The sequence below is a fragment of the Salarias fasciatus genome, chromosome 11 (genome assembly GCF_902148845.1).
Source record: "Salarias fasciatus chromosome 11, fSalaFa1.1, whole genome shotgun sequence".
Classification (NCBI taxonomy): Eukaryota; Metazoa; Chordata; class Actinopteri; order Blenniiformes; family Blenniidae; genus Salarias; species Salarias fasciatus.
In genome coordinates this window covers 12,837,057-12,851,254 of record NC_043755.1, presented here as the reverse complement: position 1 = coordinate 12,851,254, position 14,198 = coordinate 12,837,057, and the positions used below count along the sequence as shown (strand labels likewise).

General features: G+C 39.8%; 1 protein-coding gene across 3 annotated transcripts in view; it reads left to right on the top strand.

The window, feature by feature from the left end:
• LOC115397239 (CUB and sushi domain-containing protein 3-like) overlaps positions 1 to 14,198 on the top strand; it is a 228,627-nt gene that overhangs the window by 135,259 nt on the left and 79,170 nt on the right. For all 3 annotated transcript variants that reach the window (XM_030103466.1, XM_030103468.1, XM_030103465.1), the window contains exons 32-37: positions 161 to 274; positions 857 to 952; positions 1,378 to 1,581; positions 7,375 to 7,499; positions 7,637 to 7,733; positions 8,823 to 8,927. In XM_030103466.1, the coding sequence (XP_029959326.1) occupies positions 161 to 274; positions 857 to 952; positions 1,378 to 1,581; positions 7,375 to 7,499; positions 7,637 to 7,733; positions 8,823 to 8,927 (741 nt within the window). The remainder of the gene's footprint in view (positions 1 to 160; positions 275 to 856; positions 953 to 1,377; positions 1,582 to 7,374; positions 7,500 to 7,636; positions 7,734 to 8,822; positions 8,928 to 14,198) is intronic.

Below are 14,198 nucleotides of genomic sequence, written 5' to 3'. Positions count from 1 at the left end.
TTTGAGTTTAGAAATATTCTTGTTTCTCTTAAATTGCTCTCAATTATGATTGTTTTCACAAGGACTGACCTGATAATTACAGTATGGAAACAATTAAAGCTTTTATTTCAAATTTGTAAATCATTCTCGCTTTGTGTTTGTCCTCGCTTTTTTGTTCCAGTGCTCTTCGGACAGTTTGTGGTATTCCAAACTCTGAACACCGATGTGGTTGAGATCTACGACGGCTCCTCAACAGATTCCGCCCTACTGTCTTCCATATTTGGATCACACTCAGGTAAACACATAAGTCTGTGACCCGGTTGCCTATTTTCTTGTTTCATTTAGAGTAGTCACACGACAGATAAATTGCAGCAGTGTAAGATAACACACGACGATCGACGCAATTGTAATCAAGGGATTGTTTTTTCCCCCCAGACAAATGAAAAAACTGCTGTCCCTGCAACTTATGCTACTGTCGATTGTTTTTCTACTTTACAATCCACAATGATGTGACATCATGCGATGATGATTGCCACTGACTGATCTAGAGTGATACCAATTAAAGCAACAAAAGCAAACCAGCTGTTTTAAATTGTAACACTTTACTCAATTAGACTGTAACACGATGTAAAAGCTTCAAATGAATTGCATTTTCTTCGCTGCCGTACCTCCGAGGATATGTGTAGATAAAAGTTCACATCACATTGAAAATTGCACATTACTATACAAAACAGAACTGAATCAACATTTATTTTGCTGTTATTAGGAGTGAATGTATATATTTATCTGTCAGTTCTTTTCAGTATATTTAAATCTAACTGTAAATGGCGCAATCTACATAAATTTAGGTGATGTCTCCTTTGATTTTATTATTTAGGTGAGACGCTCCCTTTGAGTTCAGGAAACAAGATGACCCTCAAGTTCACTACAAATGGAACGGAGACAGCCAAAGGATTTCATTTCGTTTACCAAGGTAAGGTTGCTTTTAGTGCAATTTTATCAGAAGTTTGGTGTCAAAATGTGTTTGGTGCATTGTCTGCTTTTCCTTGCTCTCGTTACGCCCCCCCCCCCCCCCCCCCCCCCAAAAAAAAAACAAAACAAAAAAAAAAAAAACGCCTTGCTCTCATCATGTTAAGAGCTGTTCACCAAACGCCCCTGGATGTGTCTGGACATGGCTGAGCAGGGCAGAATGATGTGGAGTCAAATTGCCTATCCTGGCACAGCAGACAAGGGTGACTAATGACGTGCGAGGAGATTCACAAGGGCTCTACTCTTTCATTTGGCCTCCTTTGTCTCGCCATCTCTCCTTCTCCCCGATGCGTCTCCGCCGAGCGCAGCCACCCCACCCGTCTTTGTCTTTCTTCCTTTCACACTTGCCCCCTCCTCTTCCATTCACAGCCGTCCCCCGGACAAGTGCCACTCAGTGCAGCTCAGTCCCTGAGCCGCGGTTCGGGAAGCGGATAGGAAACGACTTTGGCATCGGCATGGTGGTGCTGTTTGAGTGTAATCCAGGCTACACGCTGCACGGCTCCAGTGCCATCAGGTGCGAGGCCGTGCCCAATGCCCTGGCCCAGTGGAACGGCACTGTGCCCACATGTGTCGGTAAGAGCCCTCTTCTCCAAACCTTGATGCACACCTTCTCACACACACACACACATACACACACACACAGAGACCCTCAAAGGTGGCGCAGGTGCACAAAAGCACTTGGTGTCTGCTTTTCCTTGTCATTATTTCTCCTTAATGTCTGTCACCCAGTGCAAAGCAGCTGCCCGTCTTTGCTTTTGGTGGATCAGACGAGAAGAAAGCCACAAGGGCAAACAGAACAACAAAGTGTCACATAAATTTTCTGCCTCGACAGCGGATTTGGTCCTCCGTACCTTTCCAGACTAATGGGGAAATAAACAGCAGTGTAAAAGGAACATGCCCAACAACGGCGGCTACTTTTACAAAAAAAATCTAATCGTGGATGCAGTGTATCCTCACAGACTTTAATTTAATGCAGTTTACCTCGCCAGTTTAAAAACACTGTCACACCACATGTAAATAAAGGAAAACTCAACATTAAGAAATGCCATGGTGATTTATAAATGTTATATGACATTATATCACACATTGAATATTTTCTTAGTAATTTGACAAACAAGTCTTCTTTTCATTGCATCAAAGCAATTGAGTTAGTTTCCTTAATGTACAATAGTTCTATTATTCACTTTCCCCATTTAATGGATATAAACACAAACACAATGTTTAAGATGATGGAGCATATTTTGTAAGTGGATAGAGTGATTCCTAATTATTTTTCTGGTAATCGTGACAAATTGTTCTGGTAATAGACGTTGTTTCCCTGCTTGATTGCCAAGTGCATGAGTATATAATTCGTGTGAACAATGAAATGTTAAGCTGCTCTGACATTTAGCGTTATAGTCAAAGAAATATGCTTATTTCTGTTCTGATGATGGCTTTCATAATCGCTTTTTTATTATAACATTGGTTCAGTTGACAACGTGAAAGGAATTTAAAGGTGTGAACAGAATCGCTCACAGTGACAAACCTTCAGAGGATGATCATATCAATATGTATCAAACCGCACTGCTTCCAGTCATCTTGTAGCTGTCTGTCCCAGAGCTGTACTGCTTTGGTTTACTCCCAGATCTGAGCTGTATTAAGCAGTAGCTGAGCGTTTTTCAGTAAAAATGCGTTCAAGTGAACCTACGAATCTATCACTGACTACAGCCGATCACTTAAGAGATGACGTGTCAATTTTTTGTTAATTTTTTAATTTTTTGAGTAACGTACAAATCCAAACAAGGTCATCCATGTAGCCACACTTCAAATAAATCCATAATAATCTGCTTTCAGTTTGGGTTGTACTCCAAGTAGACCACCAACATGAGTTGGATGAGGTTAATTACTTATTGAAAAAAGTGTCTGTGCAGTGTGCACAGTCGTCATCCACTGTATCACCAACCACGTGCACCACTGGAAAGCGGTCAACAGTTACCATGGAAACCAGCAGATCCGAAACATCAGCTCTGTCACACATCCATTCCGCTTATTTACAGTTTACATGTGCATCACTCGCTCCACCACACAACGAGTTCCACAGTTGTACAGCAGCACAGAACATCAAGCAATGTATTTATAACCAACACTTTCAATATTTTGACCAGGTGTCGTTGTGGTTTTTTTGAAAAGAGACGAGATCTTCGACTGGCCGCTTTTTACATCAGTCAAATGATGCACATGTTGTGATCGACTTGCAATTAGCCCGTGATGAACTGGGCACAATATACATAAAAGCTGTCGTGGATGATCGTTGAAGTATTTTCCAAAAAAACACAAACAACAAACAGACGTTTTGTTGATAATATGATCAATCACGCTCTCTGGAACCAGAAGCCACTTCACTGTTTTGCAGTGCGAACGGACCGTCTACTAAAGCGAAAATGCCAACATGAATACTCAAATGCCACTTTTATAAACATGAACATATTTATGTTTGCCTTCACACACTGCCGTGCAGACATGCAAGTGGGGGACATACACTTAGTCTCACAAAGACACCCACATGCCTGCCTCAGGGAGACACAGAACTATAGAAGTAGTATGGCACAATCTATTGAAGTTGGGCCTTGTGCCAACCAGCAAGTAGTCCCAGCCGATGAGTGCTCGAGATTTTAAGCCAAGGTTCATCCGAGTTTACTGCCAAGTGGTAAGGGAATAGCAGTGGCACGCGCAGTTCCATTTTAAACACAGTGATTTTTATCAGGAGATTGAATCTGGCTGCAGCATCTCCCCCAGCGGCAGTGTACTCGTCCAGAATAATGGATATAGTTTCATGGAAGCTTCAACAAAAACACTATGCTCAATTACTCAAGCCCTTTTTATGGGCGATGACGGCATCAGACACCGTTCGCCACGTGAGGTACCTGCATTTCAAAAGACATATTTCCGTCTCCTCATCTCACAGTGATTGACCTGCCTCGCCACGCAACACTTGTTTGGCTTTCAGTTCCACAAATACAGATTCTAAAATGAAGCTTTTTGCTGGTGAGCTTGTACAATGTTGTATGGTGATTTAATTAGCTTTGCCTGAATAAATGCATAATGTTTGAGTAGATTTTGTTAAATATTATGGAAAGTAGTTGACTTGATTATTTTTTTGAAAGCCTATCAACAACAGAGATTTTTTTTTTTCTTTTAAATATAACATTATCCAGATCTACAAGGCTGCCGTCACTGTCAGGGAGAAGTGATGGACTCTATGAACCTCTGCTAATGCTGTCATTACAATGCAGAAATGAACAATGGTCTATTACAGATTCAAAAAACAAGCAAAACTATAGATCAGTAAATGAGTACAACCTTGTGTGTTGGCCTTGTCCTGCACAGCTGACAGAACAGGTATTGCAGCTCTCACACATACTGGACTGCTCCTGATTGTAAAAAAAAAAAAAAAAAAAGTCCTTCATGTTACATAAGCTCACAGATTGCCATGATTCATACGCGTGTGCCCACACACACAGTGGAATTCATGATTGGCTTTAGTACTTTTCACAAAGGTGTCTACAAGTAATGAAAAGCTCTGTTCATTGTTATTATTGATATTGCTAGAAGTGGTAGTTTATAAAGTAGAAAAACCCCACACTGAATTTGGTCAAACTATAATGCAAATCATATTATGATCTATTTATCATTGGATATAAATCTTACCGACTCCAAACTTCTACTTTACGCAACATATATTACATATGTTAACTTTTCTGATCGTCTCTGGACTGTTTAAAAAAGTAACCTGCTGAATTCTGTCTGCAATTTTATGCACAATGTTTTTCATGAGAATACCCCAAGTGGAAAAACAGAAAGAACCTGCCTTGTGCTTCATATACAGCTTATTAGTCTCATACTGCGATTAACTCTTAGAAGTGTCCACTTTTACATTTTTTTAATATAAGATATATTTTATTCCTCCCAGTTCCTACGTTATGAAAGTTTTATATTTTACTACTTTAATAAGGGTCTTATATGTGACTGGGCTGCTTTATTTATTATTTACAAGCTATATATATTGACAAACCTTAATATTTTACTGGAATCTATTCAAGAGGAAGCAGTTGCAGCATTATATCCACAGTCAGTTCCAGCGTATGTGATGACTTCATGCTGACCTCCATACCTGCTGTTTTGGGTTTTTTTTTTCCTTTTGTATCGTGAAATAAAATACAAAAATGTCTTTTAAAAAAACAAAAAAACAAACAAAAAAAAACAACCATAATTGAATTGCATTGTTTGCATCGTCAATGACAACTGTGCCATCCATCTTTGTTATTGAGCATTGTTGAATTGTTGGTTGTTACAGTGGTGCAACCCACTTCTCAGCTGCTCATCCCACAAATGCTTTTGAGTAAATGGTTACAATTGAAGCAGGCTTTTCAATGGTATGAGATATGAGGACTATTTCTGAAACAAAATAATCTACCCCAAAACATTCCTTATTCTGTGAATAGTTTAATTGAATTCACTCTGAAATCGCTGCACATTCAAGTTTGTTCAGTGTGTATTCCACCTGCGGATATTGCTTAGTTTTTTTTTTCTTTCTTTTTTTAGAGGGTTTCATGGTGCGATGCAATGCATCTGCTTCAGAATATGACATTCTGAACACAGCGTGCTAGATTTTAGGCGCTGACCTTCAATTTTCATTTGCAGAGTGGAATTCTAACAGTTACAACAGCAGGTAGCCAGGCGTGTTTCATCAGTTTCGTAAGGAATCTCTCAACATGTGTCATGCCATAGCAGAGGAAGTTATTACTGTGGTGGTGATTTTATGACAGCGCCGTCGGCTCCACTGTGCAATTGCACCATGGTAAAGGTAATTTTCTCTAATATGTCATTCAGAATGAAGGGAGCAAAGTAGTCACTTTGTCACCATTCTCTTAAGTATCTGTGGGAAGGCTTCACCTTTTAACTATATGAGTTTCATCTTGTGACATGCTGATAGCTGAAAATGAATTTTTCATACATTTCTTTTTCTCTCATTTGCCGTGTGCCCTCGGTATTTTTCATGAAATTCTGCAATAACTGACAGATATCAACAGCTGTGATTATCTCTGACCTGTACAGGATCAACCTTCGTCCTTGACAAATGAAAAAAGGTTTTTCATTGTGGGAGCGTTTTGTAATGTTTTGGTGAAGTTTCTGTCTGAATGACTCGCACTGTAAGGAAACTCGTCTTTCTAACAATTAGTATTTTCTGTATGAACCGTCAGAACTACTTTATATTCCAATTGAAAATGAATTGGCCTTGTTTTGTATGTGGTTGCATGAAACAATCCGAGGGATTCTGCTCAGCAAGACTGGTTTCGCACAAAAATTAATTAACAACAAATGAAGCCAAACACTGTATAGAATATTGCTGGCAGGATGCTGCAGACATTGGCACCCATCTGAAAAGCAATGAAGAAATTGTTGCCATTTTTCATCATGTGTTTTACAACAATGAATATATCACAGGCTCTGACAGTGACAACAAAACCTGGTCAGTGACTCCACTTCCACATTCAGTCAGTATCTCAGGGGGTGGCTGAATCTATTGGTCAAGTTTAATGGTAAAATTATAAAGAAGGGTCAAATAGCTTGTGATAGTTGATTTCACACACTTGCATGAGCATTAGTGTGAAATAAAAAGGCATACAGAAAAAAAAAAATTAGGCTTTCGGCAGCTTCTTTGAAAGATCATCACAGTAGATCATGTGATAAATAGGTTTATGTACAATTTTTTTGTCAGTTGCTCTTTCTGACACAAGCTTTATCAGTTTTTATTAGAAAAATACCGAAATGGAACGAATTCATATTATGTCAGTAGAACATATCATACTCAGTTTGAAAAATAATTAAAAAAAAAAAAAAAGCACGGTGTGGCTTTGGTTGAAAAGCAGGTTGTCAGTCCATCCTTTCATCTATCTTGCCCAACTCATGTTCCATTGTGTATCTGGGTAAACCCGCTGAGCTCCAACTCGCTTCTATTGTTGCACAAAGCAGCTGCTGCAATGGGCGTGCGAGTGTGTGAATGAATGAGAGTGTTTCTGGTCATATGTGTGTTTCAGCTGAAAATATAATGAACCCCCATTAAAAAAAAAAAAAAGAAAGTCTGTTCTTGCCTTTGATTCGATGAAATCACTTCACTGTTGCTCATTTAAAGTCCATTTATACTGATCATTTATAAAAGGTGGACAGAGGCTTTTAAATGCTCAACCATTTGCCGCTTCCTCCACAGTGATTTACGCCCACGCCTGGCTTTGCAGGTGCATTTGTGACTTCAGTTCGCTTGAACTTTGTCATCACCAACCGACTCTCTCTTCTGCTCTGTTTCTCAATATGTTATCCCTTGTCAAGTTCCCTGTGGCGGAGTGTTAACTGACCGCAGAGGCACCATCCTTTCTCCCGGATACCCAGAGCCATATGCCAACTATCTGAACTGTGCATGGAGAATATCTGTTCCCGAAGGAGCCGGCATCCAAGTAAGAAGGCAGTGTCGTGTTTGATAGGAGATGACGCAATGAGTTTTATTTTTATTCTTTCGATAGGAAGCTCAGATTACTTCAAATCTTTGTGTTTTCACTTTCAGCATTCTTATTAAGATTTGTTTATCTCTCAGATCCAAGTGGTGACCTTCGCCACGGAACACAATTGGGACTCGCTAGATTTTTTTGACGGCGTTGATGGCAATGCTCCAAGGCTCGGTAGCTACTCAGGTAAATCCGATACAACAGAATTTTCGTTGTCAGCTCCCACTTGAATTTCAAGCAGACGTCACGAGGCCCCGGCAGCAGACAGATGTGGTGACGGAGCTGATGACATTTGGCATGTCCTTTGAGAACGCGGTCTAAAAACCAGTTACAGGAGTCAAAGGAAGGGGGGGAAAAAATCCCTCCCCCCTTCACAGAAATGTCCCTGTCTTCGCAGTAGAGATCTTCATAAGGCAAGCCTATTTCAGCCTGAAATTTCATCAATGTGGCGTTGCCTCAGGGCTCACATTATTGAAAATAGCACATTTGCCACATGGTAGCCTACAAGAAACAGGCCATCACATTGTTTTAGATGCTGAATCCTAGCATAGGAGGAACCGGTGAAGCATAATGACTTCTGCTTCTATATCGGCCATCAATTTCATGAGACAAGATGTCAGATTTCTTAAGTGGTGGATGTTTCATTTTGGAACAAAGCTCTTTAAATGGCAAAACAGCTCCAGAGTAAGGCTCCAACAATGCAGTGTGAAAAGGCGGAGGAAGTTTAAAGGGATGGGGTTTACTTATTATGTTAAGCGTGAGCATGAACTCAGTATACAGGCGTGCTCATCATGAACAGATAAATATGAATATATAGCTAAATGTACATATGCATCTTGCAGAAGTATCAAACTTCAGATAGCAGCTTCAGCTTGACTGAACTCATACAGACAGCCATGATTCAATGTGTAGGGCACAAACATACACAGGAAAAATGAAAACTCCTCCTGACCTTGGTGTTTCCACATATAGAATATACTATAGTGGACTGGAATTGCATGTGAGGTTTGTATTACAAAAAGTGAATTCAAGGCACAGACATTTCAGATTGAAGACGAGCGGGAGGTGTGAGGAACATGATTTAAATGTTAAAACAAACTGCATGAAGTTCAACTATATATCACTGACAGATTTTTTGAGTGTTGACATTGTGTAGATAAGTCTCATATAACTGAGATGCCATGCATGCTGATGTAACTTGCATGTTCACAGGTTTCTGAGAGGCTAATATCTGGAGTCTGGGCTTAACATTGTTTCATATATCACACAATGCAGGTACAACAATTCCCCAACTGCTGAACAGCACGTCCAACAACCTGTATCTGACCTTCCAGTCTGACATCAGTGTGTCTGCCGCTGGCTTCCACTTGGAGTACACAGGTATGAGGAGAGACGGTTTGTCCGCCTGCCTGTCACTTTGTCTGTTGTCAGTTTATTTCCGTGTCCATCTGCCACTGGCTTCCAGCTGCTCCACAAGGGTACGAGGAATAAGGAGGACAGCTGGTCTGGATGGCACAGTCAGACCTAGATAGAAATGATGTGTGGAGCTAAGTTAGCGGATAAAGTTTTCTTGGGATTCAAAGTCTTTGTATGTGCTTCCCTGGCCTTCCAGCTTGGTATTCCCTGATGGTTTTGTTTGAAAATCTGTCACAGCTTCAGGATACTGGACTCGCATCCCCCGTTTCATTTAAGGACTGAATTTTGCTCTACTCTCAGTGGACTATTCACTTAGGGGCGTATTTGCTGAGGAGCATGCTAAACATTTACCGTGCCCAAAATGTAAAGAGTGTGACTGGCCCCAGTGGAGTGACTGATTTACTAAGACTCCCCTTTGAAAAATTGTGTAAATGCAAATGAAAGCAGCAGCTGCAATTGATTCATGAGGCTTTCAGCAGATTCTTAATACCACAGTTCAGCCTTATTTACATTTCTACTTTTTTTTATTGGTCTTTTTTTTATTGTCTCCTAATGTGTCATTATTTGTCTTCTAGATAAATGTAAAGTCAGTATTTTTTTCTCTCTGCACTTTACGTTTGTCTCCCATTTGGTTCAGTTTTTATCTCAACCTGCAACATGTTTGGCCGTGACGGTGAGAACCCCATTGTAATTCACTGATCCACATCGATGGTAGAGGAAAAACTACAGCTACAGAGGGAAATTAAGAGAGCACAAGAACTTTCTCATGTTAAAATTGTGTGAAAAGAATGGTTCATGACAGCTCTGCCGGTGTATCCAAGTTAGTTTCCATGCACAGCACCGCTACAGAATGATATTCTTCTAAGTGAAGTAAATTCAGACTAACAGCTGTTTTCCACAAATTTGTTGCAAAACAAAACCGGCATGGGAAAAAAAAAAAAAAAAAAAAAAAAAAAGACTGTCACTGTATCTGTCCTCACTGTCAGTCCGTGAGCGTCATACCACTGTTGTGATCGACTTCACAGTCATGTCTCTCACAGCCACCGCTGCGTTTCTCTCGCTTGGAACCACTCTGTAGTCATGTCTCTCAGTGGGTTCTTTCCTTTCTGCGACACACACACACACACACACACACACACACACACGCACACGGACACGCACACTGCTGAGAATCACTCCAGTGCCATGTCTCACAGTCAGCTATTTCCTCTATGTGTGTCTTACTCTGCTGACCTTCTAAAGCGTATTCCCTGATGCTTTGAGTTAACCACACTCCAGCCAAACTACCATTCAGAACAGCCAGCATGCCAGACGTCGTGGGCGATGCCAGCTAGTTGTGCATGTGGGGTCACATTATGTCGCCATAGCAAGGCAATGCATCTTTCTTTCTTCTGTTTATGTCTGGATGTTTAAATTGCAGTATTCTAGTTTGTTGCTTGGGGCGACATCCACATTTTTAGTGCATTCGGTCAGTCACCCTCCAGTCTGACCCCTTTCCGGTTTTATTTTTGGATCTAAACTATGGATGGTTTAAATGTGCCACTCGTTTTTCTACATACTCCAGTTTTAGCTTCAAATTAATGCCCCGAATGCTCAGTGCTGTGGGAAGAAAATGGCAGCAGGGATTGGCACGGACCCAGCCAGTAAACCATCTGTTTTTAAAATGCCTCCTTTGGGTAATTGCTGCAGTCCATTGAGACCAGGCATAGAAATCCTGTATACCACCCATGTCTACAACATCTTAAGCGCCAAGTGTTTCAACCAGCTCTCCGAAGGCAGAAACTATGTTGTAGTTGAAAACAAAACTGGTGCATTCTCACAGCCAATATGGCCGTTTTCATCCCAAATAAAATCCCACAGTTGGCTTCAATCATTGCTGTCTGGAGAGGCCCGTGTTGTTGTTGTTTTTTTTTTTTTGTTTTTTTTTTAATGTGATCTACATGGATCGACTGCGACAACAAATCGGAGTGATTATAAACAGTGGATCAGGCAGATTTCTCCTGAATCTGCCTAAAAAGTTGACAGCTATGCTATTCATTTTCATCTTTGCAAGCACTTGTAATGCAGCACATTTTAAAGTGATTGTGTACGTATGTGCAGCTTGGCTAAATCTTACACAGTTCATGAGAACACAAATCACTTACACTGAATGCAATTCAGTTTTCATTTGTATGTTTTATACGTGTGCATGCAAAACAGCAAGTTAAAAGAAAAATAACTTATTTTGTCTAAATGCACAAGTAGAGGCCGCAAAGTAACCAGAAGTATGAGTTATCCTACCAGTCATTGAAATTAAAAGCCGTTTAGTAGCCACATGTTTTGAAATAGCCCTGCTTTGCTTAAAATAGAAAGTATTATTTTTAATGTGTTCCAGGCAGAGTGACAATCATGGTCAGTTGAATTAGTCATTGTTGGAAATTCCACCACCCACTGCAGTTGTAGACATAAGCAAGAGGGAAAAACAGATCTGCTTCATTCAGAATGTCTCATCTTTGCTGGTTTAGTAGGCTGAGTGTCTAATATCAGGTCAGCATTGTCTCATATCAAACCAGCTTAAAATTCAGAATTGAGCCTCAACTTACATTATTATTGTCCCTGATAGAAAAAAAAATAAATCAGTGAAACTTTCATAATAATTACCACAGTCCTGGTGTTACATTATTTTTCACTTAATGCTGTATTAATGTCATCTCCTGTTCAAAGCAATTACAGTCTATTTTATATAATTTTTGGAAGACTATGGTTGGATAGTTGCAGTTGTGAATAATGAATAATCAAATATTCAAACATTGTTGCTGATTTTATATCTGCTGATTGTAAAGCTTCACCTGAACTCAATTTGGGCAAGAACAAGGATCAGGTGATGCTGGTTTGAAAACCATATGGAACTATGCCATTTCAATAAAAGTATTTACGTTTATTAGTTTTAAGTCGTTACAGAAAGTGATAGAATTTTTCATCTCATCCTTTCTCCTGCAGTGTTAATTTATTAGGTTCTGCTTGATGTATTTGTGTCTTTAAGAAAAAAAGTCTAAATTGGGTGAGACCCAGAGGTGCAAAATAAACTCACGTTATTCACTCAAGTAGAAATACAGATGCTTGTGTGGGGGAAACCCCTCCAAAAACAAACTAACACTTCTTCAACACAAATTCTTCAGTTAAAAGAAGAAAAGGTTCCATTTCAAAATTTTCTTTTAAGTGTAAATGGAAGGTCATGTCATTCACCCATTATTAGTGTAACTTCAACATTGTTAGATTTCTCAACTCAAGTGTGAATAAAAACTTTGATCAGCTGATTTCATCCTTTCGCTGTAACTCCTCCGAAGTTTAGGTTTGCTTTTTACATGTTTGAAATAAAGATCGATCAATCAATAAACAAGAACCATTTAAGATTCTGAGGAAAAATTATAGATTATTTGTTTTGTTGGAGTTAACATTTAAAGAAAAAGAACAAATACCTGAAAATGCTTCTAAAAACAAATGTGTTCATAACAGAGGACTCACCAGAGGTGGAGAGTCGCAGTGGGACTGCAGTGTTCAGCCTCACAGGTTTGAAGCTCGACTGGGTTTCACTGGTTTTCACGCTGAGTTCAGTGATGTTTGTCTTGATTCCCTCCAGTCATCACAGGCTCATATACAGAGTTTACAAACAGCATCTATGGAAAAACTTCTTTTCAATAGAACGAACTGCTCTGTAGTCTATATGGTTCTCCATCTGCTTGATGGATTTTATTTGATTTGTATATCTTCACTTTCTTTTATTTATTCAACATTCATTTGCCTCCAAATTAAACGAGTGGGCTTCCTTTTTATATGTGCAACATTTCATAATGGATATAGAAATATTGACGAGGTTTATTCAAAAAACAGATATTAAGCTGCAAAGTGAAGCTAATAAAACTATCAGCAGCAGTACATTTGGCCGAATTGATGGACACAAATGATGACTGATGCCAGACAGAGTTAAAGCTCTATTGGCCGGATGGAGTCGGCACGCCATCCGTTTTAAAATGTTAAGCATGCTTGACAAGGACGGGACTCCTTCCAGACCAGACTGTATACGCAGGCGCAGGTATCGACCTTCTCACAGCAGGGTGACGGCGCTTCCTGCCAAAATGTGTATTCTGACACTACGACTGGAGACCATCGACAGCTCAACGGGAAGCAGTGCCATATGTTACTGGGCACCTGTAATTCACCAGATTTTTATTATTATCAATGCTGGAGCCACTAATGAAGGGCATAACATTGCACTGCTTAATGAAAGAGTTCAGAGAAAATAGGCTCAATCATCCTCAGTGCTAGGGGCAGATAAAAATTCCAATAAACTGAATAATGACGCATGCATTCATGAATAGCATCACTGAATTCCCTTGAAATCAATGAAAAATGTAATGTTGAATAATCTGTCCCCTATTAAACACAGCATTGAACAAAACTTCCCAGCTTCAAATATTCCACCCACTCAACTTGTACAGCGGATCGTTTTTAGCTGAACCGCTTCAGCGGCCGCTTCCTGATGTGAACCTTTGGGGTTGCTGTCGCTTCCCACTCGAATGTCCTCTGTGACTTTCACAAGATGTTGAGTAGAGTGGAGGGATTGCTCTCCCCATACAGAAATCTGAAGAGTCGCTTGTGGATTTTTCTCAATCTTTTGTGGCAGTAGTGTTTACATTTGTCCACCCACCTGCTTGTTTGGACCTGTTAAGTCTTTGAGTGGGCTTCAATGCGAGAGCTGGTGCTATTGCGCATACTTTTTTTTTTTTTTTTTTTTTGCTTATAGTGAGAATATGTGAATGTTGCTTTTTTGTTTTTGTGTGTGTGTGTGTGTGTGTGTGTTGTTGCTGTGTGTATATATTGTCCTGTCTCTCACCTTTTCGACTTGCTGATTATACATGAAAGAGAAACCTATGAGCCTGTATTTGGTATTCAGTGTAATTTCCTCAGTTCCTCAATCCCCTGTTTTAAAAGACTCAAAGTATTCAGATTGAAGTAACAGAATACGAAATGCAGAAAAAGTAATGCTACTTGTCACTGAGTAAAAGCTCATTCCATTATAAAGCAAAATATAAAATGTTTTCCTTAGCACCTCCGGATATATCTAATATATTTTGACACCATGAGGGCAAATGAAATTGAGACTTGGGACTATTTTTTGGTCATTTTCTTCTGCGGAAGTAAATTTGACTTGTATTTTCTTAAAATGTCCGACATTTTTATTGCCCAGAGCTGGCA